The following is an 18,151-nucleotide window of genomic DNA, read 5'->3' on the forward strand; positions in this document are numbered from 1 at the left end:
CCCCTTCCCCCCAGACACGTACCGCCCTTCCCGTCCCCCGCCGCCCCTTCCCCCCCAGACACATACTGTCCTTCCCGTCCCCCGCTGCCCATTCCCCTCAGACACGTACCGTCCTTCCTGTCCCCTGCCACCCCTTCCCCCCATACACGTACCGTCCTTCCCGTCCCCCGCCACCCCTTCCCCCAGACACGTACCGCTCTTCCCATCCCCCCCGGACACATACCGCCCTTCCCGTCCCCCGCCGCCCGTTCCCCCCAGACATGTACCGCCCTTCCTGTCCCCCGCCGCCCGTTCCCCCCAGACACGTACCGTCCTTCCTGTCCCCCACCGCCCGTTCCCCCCAGACAGGTACTGTCCCTCACCAAAGGCTTTTACTCAAAGTAAGCTGCCACGGGATAAGAGGGAAGGTTCTCTCATGGATTGGTAACTGGTTAAAAGATAGGAAACAAAGGGTGGGAATAAATGGTCAGTTTTCAGAATGGAGAGAGGTAAATAGTGGTGTCCCACAGGGGTCTGTACTGGGCCCAGTCCTATTCAACATATTCATAAACGATCTGGAAAAAGGGGTAAACAGTGAGGCGTCAAAATTTGCAGATGATAAAAAATTACTAAAGATAGTTAAGACCCAGGCAGACTGGAAGAGCTACAAAAGGATCTCTCAAAACTGGGTGACAGGGCAACAAAATGGCAGATGAAATTTAATAAATGCATAGGAATGCACACTGGAAAATATAATCCCAACTATACATATAAAATGATGGGATCTAAATTAGCTGTTACCACTCAAGAAAGAGATCTTGGAGTCATTGTGGATAGTTCTCTGAAAACATCCACTCCATGTGCAGCGGCAGTCAAAAAAGCGAACAGAATGCTGGGAATAATTAAGAAAGGGATAGATAACAGGACAGAAAATATCATGTTGCCGCTATGTAAATCCATGGTACGCCCACATCTTGAATACTGTGTGCAGATGTGGTCACCCCATCTCAAAAAAGATATATTGGAATTGGAAAAGGTTCAGAAAAGGGCAACAAAAGTGATTAGGGTTATGGAACGGCTTCCGTATGAGGAGAGATTAATAAGACTGGGACTTTTCAGCTTGAAAAAGAGACGGCTAAGGGGAGATATGATTGAGGTCTATAAAATCATGACTGGTGTAGAGAAAGTAGATAAGGAAGTGTTGTTTACTACTTCTCATAACACAAGAACTAGGGGTCATCAAATTAAATTAATAGCAGCAGGTTTAAAACAAACAAAAGGAAATATTTCTTCACACAACGCACAGTCAACCTGTGGAACTCCTTGCCAGAGGATGTTGTGAAGGCCAAGACCATAACAGGGTTCAAAGAAGAACTAGATAGATTCATGGAAGATAGCCATTGATGGACCTATGAGCCAGGATGGGCAGGAATGGTGTCCCTAGCCTCTGTTTGCCGGAAGCTGGGAATTGGCGACAGGGGATGATCAGTTGATAATGACCTGTTCTGTTCATTCCCCCTGGGGCACCTGGCACTGGCCACTGTTGGTAGACAGGATACTGGGCTAGATGGACCTTTGGTCTGACCCAGTAGGGCAATTCTTATGTTCTTATGTCCCCCCTCAGACATGTACCGCCCTTTCTGTTCCCCCAGACATATACAGACCTTCCCGTCCCCTGCCACCCGTTCCCCCCAGACACGTACTCCCCTCCCCTTCCACCCTGGAGCTTGAACCAGGCCGCCTCGAGCCGTCACAGTGATCCTCCTATTATCAATCCCCTCAGCGTCCACTGCAGCTTCCACTTTTCCCTTCATTGCCCCGCCAGGCACATATTCCCTTCCCGGTGCCCTGGTCCCAATCACCCCTGCCCGGCGCTCTCCTTGCTTCCTGCCTCATCACCCTCCTCCTCCTCCCCCTGGCTCTGTCCGAGTTGGGCCGCACCCCAGTCCCCCAGTGGGATCACTCCGGTGGGCTCCTGGCCCAGGTGAGTTCTCTGGTGCTGGGCCATGGCCGCCTTCTGCCCGAAGCCCTTCCCGCAGTGGCTGCAGCGGTAGGGCCGCTCCCCGGTGTGGGTGCTCTGGTGCTGGAGCAGGGCAGAGCTGCGGCTGAAGGCCTTGCCGCAGTCAACACAGGCGTAGGGTTTGAGGCCGGTGTGGGTGCGCCGGTGGATGTTGTAGGTGGAGGAGACGCTGAAGCTCTTGCCGCACTGGGGGCAGCGGTAGGGCCGCTCGCCGGTGTGGGTGCGCCGGTGCTGCAGCAGCGCCGAGCTGACGCCGAAGGCCTTGCCGCAGTCGCCGCAGACGTAGGGGCGCTCGCCCCGGTGGGTGCGCTGGTGCTGCAGCAGGTTGGAGCTCTGGTTGAAGCCCTTGCCGCACTGCGGGCAGCGGTAGGGGCGCTCGCCCATGTGGGTGCGCTGGTGCCGGATGAGGTGGGAGCTCTCCACAAAGCGCTTGCCGCACTCGGCGCAGCCGTAGGGCTTCTCGCCGGTGTGGGTGCGCCGGTGCCGCAGCAGGTCGGCGCTGAGCCGGAAGGCCTTGCCGCAGTCCGGGCAGCCGAAGGGGCGCTCGCCGGTGTGGAAGCGCTGGTGCTGGGTCACCTTGGAGCTCTGGGCGAAACGCTTGCCGCACTGCGGGCAGGGGAAGGGCTTTTCCCCCGTGTGCACCCGCCGGTGCTGTGCCAGGTCCGAGCTGTGCCCGAAGCTGCGCCCGCACTCCCCGCAGGTGTAGGGGCGCTCGCCGGTGTGCGTGCGCTGGTGGATGATGAGGTTGGAGCTCTGCGAGAAGGCCTTGCCGCACTCGGTGCACTTGTAGGGGCGCTCGCCAGTGTGGGAGCGCCGGTGCTGGGCCAGGTGCGAGTCCTGCCGGTAGCTCTTGCCACACTCGGGGCAGGTGTAGGGCTTTTCCCCCGTGTGTGTGCGGCGGTGGCGGGCCAGGTGGGAGCTGTTCCCGAAGCTCTTCCCGCAGTCAGGGCAGATGGTGGATTTCTGCCCCTTGAGGGCTTTGGGAAGGAGCTCAGGGTCCTCTGATCCTTCGGGTGTCTCCCCCGCGGGGTCTCCCTGCTGCCGTCCCACCCAGCCGGTGTCTTCCCACGCAGGGCTCTGGGACCTCCCGTGAGACTCCGTTCCCACAGGCCCTTCCTGCTGGGGATTCTCCTCCTCTGTCCCGGCACCTGCTGGACGAGAGAGAGAGTCCAGGCAGGGCTGTGCCGGGGATGGCAAAGGGCTTTGCTACAAAGAAATCAACATTTGTACCAATCCCACAGCCAGAGCCCACCAGACCCTGCTCTGATGTGCTCTGTCCTGCCCGGTGCTGCATCGGCTCTCATCAAGAGATGAGACTGAGACCCGGGTCCCATGGCGCCTGGCGCTGCACAGACCCTGACTGAGATCTGGGGCCCCATTACGCCGCGCACTGCACAGACCGCAGCTAAAATCAGGGCCCCCTCGTGCCGGGCACTGCACCCCCCCCGCCCAGAAACAGTCCCTGCCCTCACAATCTAAAGAGGACAGGGAGGCCCAGAGGGGGAAGCGGCTCCCCCAGGCCCTGCAGCAGAGGCCAGAGGCGGAGTTGGGGAATAGAACCCAGGAGTCCGGGCGCCCAGCCCAGCTTCGGAGAGCAACAGCGATCGCTCCCCTGCGGGTCTTCTCCTCTGCGGCCTCTTCCAAAGATCCCGGGTCTGCACCGCGCTGGAAAATCCCCTGAGCTTCCCCGCTCGGCTCGGACCCCAGTGGAAAAGCCCGGCCGGGCAGCAGGACCCCCGGCTCGGGGGGCGAGTGTAACCCACCCCGTGGGCTCCCCCTTCCCTCCCGGAGCCGCGCGTTCCTCACCCGTGCGGGCGCCTCTGGGGAGCTCCCTGCCCGGGGCGCGCTGGAGATCCGGGACCCGCGGCTCTGCCCCCGGCTCCATGCGGGGGGGCAGGGCAGGGGATGCCGCTGGGGGCGGGGGGAGGAAACAGCGGCTATTTCCTACCCACAGAGCTCCGGGGGGTTAATCCCCAGACCCGCCCCCGCCCCTGCTGCCCCGGGGAGCTGGCTGGGGGGGGTCTCTAGCCCCCATCTGGCTCCGATCCCCCCCGGCCCTGCGGCCGCTTCCTCCGGGCAGCGATTTCCTGCCTCCGCGGCTGCTTCTCTCCCTCCCCCGGGGCCGCCCCTGGCTGCGCCCCGCTGCGGGTTCCCCGGGGTGCCGGGCGCTGGGTTCCCGGGCGCGCCGCTTTCCGAGGGGGCAGCTGGGATTGGGAACAGGAAGGTCCCTGCGTTATCCAGACCCCTTCGCCGCACTTCCGACGCCTTAGGAGGAGGGGGAGAGATTTTCCCAGGGAAGAGAGGGGAGGGGCGAGGGCTCACCCTGGGGTGGAGGTGGGTGGTGATCATGGGGGCCCTGTCCCCGGGGAGGCAGGTGAAGCCCCATCACGGCAGTGATCCCAGTCCAAGAGCCTCCTGTATTTCTTCAACGTCTGCCACAGCAGAGCCTTTGTATACGCCTTGCAAATCCTCCATAGGCACTGCCTGAACCAGCACTGAGATGCAGCCACCTCTAGGGTGGGGGCTGGGTATACAGGGACCCCGCGCCGGGTGCTGACAGTGGGGTGGGGTGCAGAGGCTGTTTACCCAGCAAGCCCTTCGCAGCAGCCACCTCTGGGGTGGAGCACGGCTCATCTCAGCCCCCCACTCCTGGTTCCAAAGGTTGTAAACTCCAAGGCAGGGTCCCTGTTCTGCACATAACTAATGTCCCTTTATTATCAATTTAGCAAAGCTGGCTGGGTTTATTGTCTGGGACAGGGGTGGCCAACCTGTGACTCCGGAGCCACATGCAGCTCTTTGGGAGTTAACATGCGGCTCCTTGTAACGGCACCGACTCCGGGGCTGGAGTAGGGTGACCAGACAGCAAGTGTGAAAAATCGGGACAAGGGGGGGGGGGGTAATAGGAGCCTAGATAAGAAAAAGACCAAAAAATTGGGAGTCCTTGTGGCACCTTAGAGACAAATTTATTTGAGCATAAGCTTTTGTGGGCTACAGCCCACTTCTTCGGATGCAAGAATGCAAGAATCTTCGGATGTAGCCCACGAAAGCTTATGCTCAAATAAATTTGTTAGTCTCCAAGGTGCCACAAGTACTCCTGTTCTTTTTGCGGATACAGACTAACACGGCTGCTACTCTGAAAAAAATCGGGACTGTCCCTATAAAATCAGGACATCTGGTCACCCTAAGCTGGAGCTACAGGTGCCAACTTTCCAAGGTGCCGGAGGGTGCTCACCAGGGGCAGCTCTATGTATTTTGCCACCCGAAGCACAGCAGGCAGGCTGCCTTCGGCGGCATGCCTGCAAGAGGTCTGCCGGTCCCGTGGCTTCGGCGTACCTACCGCCAAATCTGCGGACCTCCCGCAGGCATGCCGCTGAAGACAGCCTGACTGCCGCCCTCACGGCGACCGGCAGGACACCCCCTGCGGCTTGACGCCCCAGGCACACGCTTGGTGCACTGGTGCCTGGAGCCGCCCCTGGTGCTCACTGCTCAACCCCTGGCTCTGCCACAGGCCCTGCCCCCACTCCACCCCTTCCCATCCTTTCCCCTGAGCCTGCTGTGCCCTCGCTCCTCCGCCTCCTGCCTGGAGCCTCCTGCACCCCACGAAACGGCTGATCGGGAGGTGCGGGGAGGGAGGGGGAGGTGATGATCGGTGGGGCTGCCAGTGGGTGGGAGGCGCTGTGGGGGGGAAGTTGAAGGGGGGGGCTGCTGACGTATTACTGTGGCTCTTTGGCAATGTCCATGGGTAAATTCTGACTCCTTCTCAGGCTCAGATTGGCCACCCCTGGCCTGGGAGATTCCTGCATACCTGACTCTGCCACTCACCTATTGTGAGACCTTGGGCAAATCATTCCTCTCTCCTGCCCTTTGTCTATCTTACATTAACCTCTTTAGGGCCTCGATTCTCTCTTATTCTGTGTCTGTGCCGTGCCTGGCGCAAGGAGCCCTGATCTCACAGGAGGCCTCTAGGTGCTACTGTTAAGACTAACTATAATAAGAGTAATGAATTAGTCTTTCCGCTAGTCTCCCAATCTTGAAATGAAGCATTTTCTATATGAAAAAAACAAACTGATTTTATAATAATAATAATAATAAGATATACCTATCTCATAGAGCTGGAAGGGACCCTGAAAGGTCACTGAGCCTTTACTAGCAGAACCAAATACTGATTTTGCCCCAGATCCCTAAGTGGCCCCCTCAAGGATTGAACTCACAGCCCTAGGTTTAGCAGGCCAATGCTCAAACCACTGAGCTATCCCTCCCCCTTATTTATTGGGTGTCGCCTCTCCCCCAAAGTCATGGCAGAGCCTGGGGCTATTTGCATCCCTGATTGGAGTCTCCAAAGATACTAACGCCATTGACCATTCAGATGTCTTGTTGATTTCATGAATCTGTGGTGGGGCTAGGAGGGGAAAGGATACAGCTCCCCGAACACACAAGGAGACAGAGAATCTGAGAACCATGAGCAAAACAGAATTCAACAGCTGCTTTCAAACAGGGCCAGGCTTGCGTTTCTTTGTCACAGGGGGAAGGTGTGTTACTTACAGGCCTGTTCCAACACCCATTGGAATTAGTGGAGAGGTTCTGTGAGGTTCTCAGATCCCCAGCTGGTGTGAATGGGCTCTAAATCCACCGCAATCAATGGGGCGATTCCAGTTGACACCAGCTGAGGCTCTGTCTCGCTGATTTTGATGGGAATTGGATCAGGTCCTGAATTCAGGAATCAACCAACAGTCTTGAGTCTCTTTGGAGTCTGCACTTGGATGCCAAGTGCTGTGCTGCAGGATAACGAGGGTGATGCTGCAGCTGGGAACAGTGAAGATCCTGCCAATGTCCCTGCAGGCCAGGATGTGACCTCAGATTATATCAGGAGGACCAGTTTGGAGAAGATATTAGTGAAAACCCTGGAGAGGGGGATGTGCCTGGCCAGAGACTGGAAATCCAGGCTGGTTACTGCAACTCTCCTTCCCTCCCATAGTTTTCTGGATAAATTGTACTTTCAACACTGAGGACTTTAAGTTATGGCCAGATAATTTACTGTCCTGGCTAATATGCCGTGCATTGGGTGGGTGGGCGTGTGTGTGTCTGTGGGGTAGTACAGACGCCATGACATTTGCACAGCCTCCTCTATCTTCCCCTCCCCTCCACCAGCCTCTGCTGGGCACAATCCCAAGTGGATGCAGAGCCCTGGGGGAAAAGGTTTCTGAAAAGCCAACTTTGTTGTTTATCCAAGAGTTCAGAGTATGGGCTGTACGGCTTGTGCTGAAGCCCACGGTCTGTAGCAAGTTCACAAACAGAAATCAGTGCCCCTCTGTCCGTTTCACGGCAGGCAGGCAGGTGGGGGTGGAGGGGTTCAAACACTGCTTGGATCAATGCTCTCCATCCTAGCTCAGGCTTCAGTTGGTTTCCTTCATTTCCCCCCAATCGTGGTAGCTTATTCTGGGAAGTTTCTCAGCCAGCATGAATTCTCAATGGCCTTTCAGGAGAACTGGGGTGCAAACCTGGTAGGGCCTCCATAACAGCCAGGTCCCTACCAAATTCACAGCTCATTTTGACTAATTAAAAAACCCTCTGGCCTTGAAATTGACTAATATCACCATTTCAGATGTTTCCATCTGACATTTCATGGTATTGTAACCATGGGGGTCCCACCAAAATGGGAGAATGGGGGAGTTTGGAGGTTGTTGTAGGGGGATCATAGCATTGTCACTCTCACTTCTGTGCTGCCTTCAGACCTGGGCTCTGAGGGCAGCAACCAGCAACCTTTCTGAAGATAGAGGAGGTTCCCAGATGTGGAGGTGGGTTCCAGCTGCTGGGAGCACCTGTCACGGAGTCCCTGCGCAATGCTTTGGAACTGCTCCCCACAAAGCCAGTCAGGACTTTGGGGAGCCTCCTCTCCCTTGGAGCAGACTGTCTTCAGGGCAAGAAGCTCACACGGCTTCACCTTCCTGGGTCTGACCTTGGAGCATTCAGCACATAGCCCTCCATGCACTTCTCACAGCGAGTCTGTCCAGGCGGGGTCCTGGGGAAGCCACAGGGTCCTGCACGCACCCCCACTTCGCAGTCAGACGTGACTCTTAGCCAGCCAGTAAAATAGAGATTTATTAGATGACAGGAACCCGGTCTAAAGCAGAGCTTGTAGGTACAGAGAACAGAACCCTCAGCCGGGTCCATTCTGGGGCCCAGCGAGCCAGACACCCCCGTCTGCCCTCACTTCCTGTCCCCGGCCAGCTCCCTACTGAAAACCCCCTCCAGCCCCTCCTTTCTGGCCTTTGTCTCTTTCCCGGGCCAGGAGGTCACCTGATCTCTTTGTTCACCTTTAGCTATTCCCTTACAGGGGGGGAAGGGCCCCAGCCATTTGTAGCCAGGATACAGAGTGTTGGGCAATTATGCCCACTGGAGACTTAAGAAATGCAAAGGGGAAACTGAGGCACCCACACAGTATTCAGAGGAAACATTAAGAACAGTCCCACTTTGTCAGAGCATCTCAGCTGGGGGCTCCTACCTGCTAATCCCTGGCAGATTAATGCAAGGGCCTTGGCCAATTTGGGGGCATCCAGAAAAAATGGACACCTGAGCCCCAGAAGGAACTGCAAGGGAAGCCCCGAGCCCCAGCTGCAGATGCCAGGCAGAAGCCTCAAGCCCAGGTATGCAGAGCGCCGGCAGGCGTGGGGAGGGGCATGAAAGTCCTGAGCTCAGCGCCCCAGGAGATGCTCACTATCATAAGATTCAGTCCTAGTCCAAGAGAGGTATAAATTATTACGCATCAAGTAAATGTTTCACCTTTATAGTCCTTCCTAGCAGATGGGGGTGTTGGTTTCACTGTAGACCTGGGTAATCACTTACCACTGGCATTGGTAATTCCAGGTGCAGTTTTATAGACCCCTGACTTCTTATATCAGGGGTCAGCAACCTTTCAGGTGTGCCGAGTCTTCATTTATTCACTCTAATTTAAGGTTCCGCGTGCCGGTAATACATTTTAACGTTTTTAGGTCTCTTTCTCTAAGTCTATAATACATAACTAAACTATTGTTGTATAAAAAGTAAATAAGGTTTATAAAATGTTTAAGAAGCTTCATTTAAAATTAAATTAAAACGCAGAGCCCCCCAGACCGGTGGCCAGGACCCGGGCCGTGTGAGTGCCACTGAAAATCAGCTCGCGTGCTGCCTTCGGCACGCATGCCATAGGTTGCCTACCCCTGTCTTATATACTCAGTGGGGGAGGCAGAAGTCTAAGGCCTTGGCTACACTTACCAGCTAGTTCGACGGCTGGAAATCGAAGTTCTGGGTTCGACTTATCGCGTCTAGTCTGGACGCGATAAGTCGAACCCGGAAGTGCTTGCCGTCGACTGCGGTACTCCAGCTCGGCGAGAGGAGTACCGCGGAGTCGACGGGGGAGCCTGCCTGCCGCGTGTGGACCAAGGTAAGTTCGAACTAAGGTACTTCGACTTCAGCTACGTTATTCACGTAGCTGAAGTTGCGTACCTTAGTTCGAATTGGGGGGGGTAGTGTAGACCAAGCCTTAAAGAAAAAAGCGGCCTCAAAAATTGTTTCCAGTAAAACAGACCAAGCAAAGAATATCCTCCTTCTATCTTAAATACAGTACAGACATTGGTCCTTATTCTGCTCCACCCCCAATGTCTGTACTGTATTTAAGATAGAAGGAGGATCCGTCTCTAGGGTGCTGACCAGAAGAGAATCCCTTGCAGAGAATCCAAAAATTTCGTAGCTTCTGTTGCTGTGCAAAAACTGTGGCATTATCCTTCAGTCTTTATCTGAAATGTGGCTGGAAATGAAACGTGGTACGTCATCGGCCTTGTATGTTCATTTCCATGGCCTTATTGAACTGTCTGGTGCCACATTTTAAAAACTTCATCATAAAAAAATTAGGAAAGGTCTTGGTCTCACATCTGCTGGGGGCTTCGGGGCTAAGAAACGGTGCTCCCTCTCAATTTCAAAATCAGTTCCCAAAGGGAGTTTTAAGAATTCAGGGACAGCCTTATTTAGGAATTCAATAGACTTACCTTTCTCAAAGCCCTCCAGAAAGACAACCAAATGCAAATTATTATATCTTGTTCTGCCCTCCTGATAGTCCACTCTCTCCTGTAGGGCTCTAATCCTCTGCACTTGCTGATTTGAGGAGGCGTTACTGGCTGTTACAGAGTCCTCCAGTGCAGACACATGGGCCTCAACTTACCCCACTCTCCTTCGTAGGCTGGTTTGATGAGCTGCAGTGGTCTTTTTCACATCGGCAATATCTGCTGCCATTGTTCTTCAGAGAGTTAATTCTTCTGAGATCTACTGAAGCACACAGGGCCAGCTCCAGGCACCAGCCTGGCAAGCAGGTGCTTGGGGCGGCCGCTCCGGAGAGGGGCGGCACATCCAGGTATTCGGCGGCAATTCGGCGGACAGTCCCTCACTCCCGCTGGGAGCAAAGGACCTCCTGCCGAATTGCCACCGCAGATCGCGATCACGATCACGGCTTTTTTATTTATTTATTTATTTATTGGGCTGCTAGGGGCGGCCAAAACCCTGGAGCCGGCCCTGGAAGCACCTGCAAGGTTTGTTCAGGATTCTATCCGGAGCTTCTTCCTACATCTCCATATGACATGAGCTCTCAGATAGCTTTTGCTTTTTGCAGGCCTGCTTCGTTACTGGAGAAGAGGAGAGGTCCAAACTCTTATCCAGGGATCCCTTAGCAGATGGTGCATGGATATCAATCTAAATTAACTATATTTAGAGTAGGATTGCGGTTATTTTGAACAGATTCTGCGGGGTATAGCGAGGAGCTTGGAGCTCAGGCAGCCTACCTCCCCTGTTGGCTCCCCCTGGAATCCTGTTGTTATTATTAACCATATAGTTGATGAAAGTGGCCGCAAGTGCTACTAGCCAGCTAGGGCATGTCTACAGCCAGCAGCAGCAAGTCTCAGAGTGTGGGTCAACAGACTTGACCTTGAATTACTGTGCTAAAAAGAGCTGTGTAGACACTGCAGCTCTGGCTGGGACCCTAGGCTGATTAGCCAGGTCTCACAGCTATTTTTAGCACCATAGCGTGAGCTCCGCAAGCCCAGGTGTGTCAACCCGGGCTCTGGGACTCCCTGAGCCCAAGCTCCAGCCCGAGGTGAAACATCTCACAGCTATTGTTAACGCTGCAGAGTGAGCCCGAGTCCGTTGACCTGGGCTCTGAGACTTCCTGCTACTTGCTGTGTAGATAGCCCCAAAGTGGCATGGAAGGCTGCTGTGGGGGTGGAGTATGACTGATTTACTTCTGCTCTCAGCTATCTCCATGACACCACTGATTTCCTGAGAAAACTACAATACATTGGTGATCTTCCAGAAAACACCATCCTAGCCACCATGGATGTGGAGGATCTCTACACAAACATCCCACACACAGATGGAATACAAGCTGTCAGGAACAGTATCCCTGATGATGACACAGCACAACTGGTTGCTGAACTCTGTGACTTTATCCTCACGCACAATTCTTTCAAGTTTGGTGACACTATATACCTCCAGACCAGTGGCACCGCTATGGGCCCCCGCATGGCCCCACAATATGCCAACATTTTTATGGCTGACCTGGAACAACGCTTCCTCAGCTCTCGTCCACTCACGCCCCTTCTCTACCTATGCTACATTGATGACATCTTCATCATCTGGACTCATGGGAAGGAAACTCTGGAAGAATTCCACCACGATTTCAATAGCTTCCACCCCACCATCAACCTCAGCCTGGACCAATCTACACTGGAGGTCCACTTCCTAGACACCAGAGTACAAATAAGTGATGGTCACATTAACACCACACTATACCGAAAACCCACCGACCACTATGCCCACCTTCATGCCTCCAGCTTCCATCCCGGACACACCACACGATCCGTCTACAGCCAAGCGCTGAGGTACAACTGCATTTGCTCCATCCCCTCAGACAGAGACCAACACCCACAAGATCTTCACCAAGCACTCTCAAAACTACGATACCTACACGAGGAAATGAGGAAACAGATCAACAGATCCAGAGGTGTACCCAGAAACCTCCTGCTGCGAGACAAGCCCAAGAAAGAAACCAACAGAACTCCACTGGCCATCACCTACAGCCCTCAGCTAAAACCTCTCCAACGCATCATCAGTGATCTACAACCCATCCTGGACAATGATCCCGCACATTCACAGGCCTTGGGAGGCAGGCCAGTCCTCGCCCACAGACAACCCGCCAACCTTAAACATTCTCACCAGAAACCATACACTGTACCACAGTAACTCTAACTCAGGAACCAATCCCTGCAACAAACCTCGATGCCAACTCTGCCCACATATCTACACCAGTGACACCATCACAGGACCTAACCAGATCAGCCACAACATCACCAGTTCATTCACCTGCACGTCCACCAATGTAATATACGCCATCATGTGCCAGCAATGCCCCTCTGCTATGTACATCGGCCAAACTGGACAGTCACTACGTAAAAGGATAAAAGGACACAAGTCAGATATCAGGAATGGCAACACACAAAAACCTGTAGGAGAACACTTCAACCTCCCTGGCCACACAATAGCAGATTTAAAGGTAGTCATCCTGCAGCAAAAAAACTTCAGGACCAAACTCCAAAGAGAAAGTGCTGAATTTCAGTTCATTTGCAAATTTGACACCATCAGCTCAGGATTAAACAAAGACTGTGAATGGCTATCCAACTACAGAAGCAGTTTCTCCTCCCGTGGTGTTCACACCTCAACTGCTAGCAGAGGGCTTCATCCTCCCTGATTGAACTAACCTCATTATCTCTAGACTGATTCTTGCCTGCATATTTATACCTGGCTCTGGAAATTTCCACTACATGCATCTGACGAAGTGGGCATTCACTCTCGAATGCTCACGCTCCTATACGTCTGTTAGTCTATAAGGTGCCAGAGGACTCTTTGTCGCTTTTTACAGATCCAGACTAACACTGCTACCCCTCTGATACTTTACTTCTGCTCGGCAGTCACCTTTAATCTTCCCTCATTAAGGGTTTGTCTGCATGGGGAATTTTACAGGCCATACACAACTGTAATTATCTCTCTCTCACTCCCCACGTGGACACACTTATTCCAGAATAAAAGTGTCCACATGGGAAGTTGTACCAGTATAACCATAGCGGCATAACTATACTGGTAGAACTCCTAAGCCCGAAAAGATACACAAACGCGCACAAGTATTCCTCCTCCTGCCACATCCCAGTTTTCAAATGATCCATATCTCCATTACCAGGCACTCTCTGTCTTGGTTCCTGCCGCTGTGCCCTTACGATCAGTGTTCCCACAAAATTCAACTCCATTACCTTGCAATTCCCACTAATCCCCCCACCCCCGCCAAAGGATCTGTTCCTACCTTCACCAGCTCCTTTGCCCTCCTGAATCTCGGATCTGTCATCATAAATAAGCCAATACTTCCCGCCCGTCCTTCTTACACCTTGTACTTAAGTGCCCTTCTCCAAGCAAAGAAAGCACCATACCACTGTTTTATATTACAGGGGGAATCCCTATTGCGCTGCTAGGGCCAATGTAATCGGAAGTTACACTTGCTGTATTGGGTTTCTTGTTCACATGGAGGTTTACCAAGGGTGTAACAAGCTTGTGTGTTTGATTGACGCTTTTCCCACATTCAGTGCATTTGCGAGGTCTCTCTCCCTGGTGCGCTGACTGGTGCTGGGTAAGGGTGCAGGTCTGATGAAAGTTTTTCCCACAGTCAGTGCATTTGCGAGTCTCGCTTTGCGATGCACCGACTGATGCTGGGAAAGGGTGAACTTTTGACGAAAGCTTTTCTCACAGTGAGGGCATTTAAAGGGCCTCTCCCCCGTATGGATCCTCAGGTGCTTAGTCAGGGTTGATTTCTTCCTGAAGCCTTGCCCGCATTCAGTGCATTTATAAGGTTTTTCCCCCGTGTGGGTCCTACAGTGACTGGAAAGGTCCCCTTTCCGCCTGAAGCTTTTGTCGCAGTCGGGACACTGATAGGGTTTCTCTCCTGTGTGGATTCTCTGATGCAGAACAAGGTATGAGCTCTCTCTGAAGCTTTTCCCACAGTCAGCGCAGCTATAGGGTTTCTCCTCTTTGTGCGTCCGCAGGTGTTTACTGAGTGGCGACTTCCGTCCAAAGCTCTTCCCACAGTCAGCACATACATAAGGTTTCTCTCCCGTGTGGCTTTTTTGATGCCTTCGGAGGTGTGAGTTCTGGCGGTAGCTCTTCCCACACTCAGCACAGCTGTGTCGTTTCTCATCTGGGTGGATTTTCTGATGCAGGTCAGCGGCTGAGCTGCTACTAAAACTTCTCTTACTTTTACTTTGTGTCTTCAGTTGTGCTCCCACCTTGGTTCCCTGGTGGGCGACGGTGCGGTTCAATTTCTTAGAACTTCCTTCACATACAGCAGATTCACAGTCTTTCCCCCCTGCGGGGGAAACTCGCTGCTGTCCTCTCCTTCCCCGACTCTTACCAGCATCTGCCCGTTCACATCTCTGAGATGCCTCACGAGGCTCCGCTCCCATTGGCTTTTTCTGCTGGAGATGCTCATCCTTGTTCTCACTCACAATCCCATTGTTAAACCCTCTATGCATCTCTTCATTGTGGATTCTCTGATGCTGAATAAGTCTCTTTCTCAGGATAAAGAGCTGGCCGCACACTGGACACTTATGGGGTCTCTCCAACTTGTGGACTGTGTAACGATGAAGAACAAGGCTTGTCTTGAGTCTGAAGCTTTTCCCACATTCATTACATTTATAGAGTCTCTCCCCTGTGTGAATTCTCAGATGTATCTGAAGGCACTGTTGTTGAGAAAAACTTTGACCACATTCATTACACTTGTAGGCACCCTTTTCTGCACAAGTTTGCTGACAATGCTTAACGAGGAGCGAGCATTTATTGAAACTTTCCCCAGGTTCAGTACTTGTGTTTGGGCTCTCCCCCGTGCAGGCTGTCTGGTGGGTGTTGGGGTCTTTGGATTTCTCTAAACTTCTTTTGCTATGAGTGGATTTACTCCTACCTGGAGGGTCTTCCCAGAGCCTCTCTGTCCTGCCTTGACTCTCACTGGCATCTCTCCACTCAAGGCAACAGTGTCTCCCTGAGAACATCCTTTGTGGTTCTGCTCCTGTAGATATAACTTTCTGGGCTTTTTCCTCCTTCTCGCTCACCGTCCCAGCACCTGGCGGGAGAAAGAGAATCCAGATGTGATTCATTGCCTGTGCTGGGTGCAGAGGGGGCAGCAAGGGGATTTGTCTCTGATCAGAAAACCTGATGGATAAGAGGCAAATTTCCCTAATATTTTCCGGGAGGAATGAGGAGGGGCCAGTTCTGACTCAAAGTCCCATCTGAACCTTAAGAAAAAGGCTGGGGGAGGAAAAGGCTTCAGGGTCAGGCAGGACAAGTGGGAGCCAGGAGTGACTCCTGCCTTGAGGACAGGACACAATAGAGAGTGAGATGAGATGAGACAGAACAGGAGCAGTCCTTAGTGGGTTTGCTGAGATCCCATCTTTTCCCTCAGCCCCAGATGGTTTCCTGATTGGTGTCACTCATTCCTCACCAGTGCTAGTGCCTCTTGCGTTCTCCCTTTCATCAGAGCGCTGGAGATCTGGGAACCACGGCTCTTCCCCTCGCTCTATCTGGGACAGCACATCTGGTTTAGTGATCGGAAATCCTGCTCGTTGGAAAGAGGTACATACATCACAACATGTCAAGTATTTCTCGATCACTTAACTACAAAGAACAGCAAAGAAAATCTTGGAATGAAGGGGAAAGACACAATCCATATAGGTTGTCACCCATTCAGTATCCCATTTTGGCAAGCCGATTATCTGGTGGGAAATGGGCTGTGTTCCTTACAGGAGATTTAGGCCATGTCTACACTACAGGGACTATAGCAACTGCTCACCCAACGACATGAGAGTCTCGTAATTCTCCTGCATGACATCTCTGTACAGTTCCTTCTGCTTTTCATCCAAAAGAGCCCATTCATCTTCAGAGAAGAACACGGCCACCTCCTCAAACGTCACTGGCATCTGAAATGACATGGGTCCCCCACTCAGCACCTGTCTGGTCTGGCCACAATCCCACCACTCAGACACAAACTGAGCAGCAAAGGGCAGAACCATCACCATCAATGCAGCATTATTGGGGGGGGGGGGGGGAGGAATCCCATTTCCCACTCCCAAAGTCCTCCACACAGCAAGAGATGCCAGGCTCAGCCTGCCCATCCCTACAGGGCTCTTAGCCCCAACCCAGGCCACTGAAGCAAGCACCTGGAGCCACAAGGGAGCCCCATTCAGCACATGCTGTTCCCGCAATAGCCTCACCGCTCAGTCACGGGATGAACTGCCAGGGACAAAGCCTAGCCACCTGGAGGGGCATGAAGTGAGCTATCCAGGGTGTGGGAGGAGCTCCGCATGCACAAGGCACCTCCCAAAAAAGCGGTGTGATTATTTTATTGATGGGGGAGAAGGAAAGTTGGAAAGGCTGGTGAGCGATGGAGGAGGTGGGAGCAATGAGCGAGGACAGACAAGGAAGCAGCACGGCCCGGCAGGAAGAACAGTACAGACCATTTCACCACTCGCCATAAAGCCAAATCTATGGAGTGAGGCCACCATATCTTGGTCTCCTTCATTCCCCTTATCAGGAGGAGCAGAAAGATGAGGTCCAGGTAGGTCTAAAGGATGATAAAGATACCGTTGGAGGGACCCACACAGACACATATGCTCCTGGACCTCACAACTCTACTAGGAACAGGGAACCACCCACCCTTCACACGCCACTAGACAACCAAATGCTGCTCTGATGATTTCATACAGGCTGCCTCAGGGACACCCCTCCCTGCTGTGCTATCCATGCTCCCCAACACCACATGCATCTCCACACACAACTTATTACCTAGTTGCCGTGAATACTGCAGCTTCTCTCTGAGGTCACAGCTCAGTTGTGGCCCTGGGCGGTGGAACCTCTGTGACCTTGAGCTGGACGGGGGCTCCATCATCTCAGAAATCCCTTCTCTTCTGACCACACAAACTGAGACCTGGGAAACATAGACGTTATTAGCTCTGTGTGACGGACAAAGGTAGCATCTGAGGGGTAGTGACAAATGGCTCTTGGAGTCTCTACTAAACAGAGTTATTGAAAGCCAATGGGCCTCCCACAGACATGAAAGGGGCTCTGTGTCCCCCCACATTTCCATCTTCCAGTTTTCACCAATATCAGTTGGGTTCTGCCCATTGATAACTAGAAGAGATCCCTCAATTTTGTATTTCTTCCTTGTAGCCTTCTGCCCAAACCAAACCTTCTTCCTTCCCGTGCTGCTTTTTTCTTCCTAGTGAACCCTTTCTGCACTCAGGTGATGTTACCTCAATTCTACCTTTTATTTGACTGATCCTGGCACCTAGGAATATCAGATCACAATTGCACTCCTGCAGGTAGTTGGCTCTTTCTATGCTTTTTAATGAACATTATTATTATTTGTTGGTATTACCCTAGAGCCCAGGAGTCCTAGTCATGGGCCAGGATTCCATTGTATTGAGTGCTGTACAAAGAGAGAGGAAAGTGATATTCGATTCCACAAAGAGCTTCCCTTGTAACATAATCCCTCTACATTTGAGGGGCATCACTCAAAGGGGTATCCAATTTTCTCATGAGTCTGAATTAACAGAATTTTATGTAATGAACTTCTGCCACATGCAGATTTAACTGTTCCTCTTACAGGATGTATTTGACACATTCAGATCTAAAAGGTTTTGACCCTCAAAACTGAGGAGACACTTTATTTTACATTTCACATTGATCATTTGGACAAGGGTGCCGGTTTGCTAAGCCATCTCTTACTTAACGGGTAGTAATTTCCAAACCATGCTAGTATAACCAAGGTATGGACTAAATCTTTACAAATTCCCTTGGTGCTTTTGTCTAAAGACATTGGCCAGTGGGCAGCAATCTTTAATTTCCCATTTCAGCTAGGGAGAAATTTAGATTACACTGACTAGTTTAAAAGCAATGCGGTCTGTCACTCTCACTTCCACAGCCTCCTAGGGACGGTCAGGAAAGTTACAATATGTCTACACTAGAAGGGTTATGCTGGAGCCCAGCATAGCCCCCTAGTGCAGACGCAATGTACACTGACAGAAGTGTTTCTGATGGCAA

At 52.6% G+C, this 18,151-nt stretch overlaps 1 protein-coding gene across 1 annotated transcript; it reads right to left on the minus strand.

Moving 5' to 3' along the window:
• Positions 1-1,344: 1,344 nt before the first annotated feature.
• LOC117876317 (zinc finger protein 420-like) lies at positions 1,345-17,070 on the minus strand. Its single transcript, XM_034768355.1, has 6 exons — positions 16,895-17,070; positions 16,567-16,673; positions 15,903-16,029; positions 15,555-15,668; positions 13,790-15,176; positions 1,345-2,918 (listed from the first exon to the last, which is right to left on the minus strand). Exons 1-6 carry the CDS (start codon positions 16,995-16,997, stop codon positions 1,838-1,840), a joined length of 2,919 nt encoding a protein of 972 aa, XP_034624246.1. The 5' UTR covers positions 16,998-17,070; the 3' UTR covers positions 1,345-1,837.
• Positions 17,071-18,151: the final 1,081 nt, after the last annotated feature.

Source organism: Trachemys scripta, chromosome 4, assembly GCF_013100865.1.
Source record: "Trachemys scripta elegans isolate TJP31775 chromosome 4, CAS_Tse_1.0, whole genome shotgun sequence".
Lineage (NCBI taxonomy): Eukaryota > Metazoa > Chordata > Testudines > Emydidae > Trachemys > Trachemys scripta.

Bases quoted from the DNA above. Each gene is read 5' to 3' on its own strand.
- LOC117876317 (XM_034768355.1), bottom strand. From the start codon at position 16,997: ATGATGGAGCCCCCGTCCAGCTCAAGGTCACAGAGGTTCCACCGCCCA. The intron at 16,674-16,894 runs GTAATAAGTTGT...ATCATCCTTTAG, and splicing joins GCAGTATTCACGGCAACTAG to ACCTACCTGGACCTCATCTT. The intron at 16,030-16,566 runs GTCTGTACTGTT...ATGTCATTTCAG, and splicing joins TTATGGCGAGTGGTGAAATG to ATGCCAGTGACGTTTGAGGA.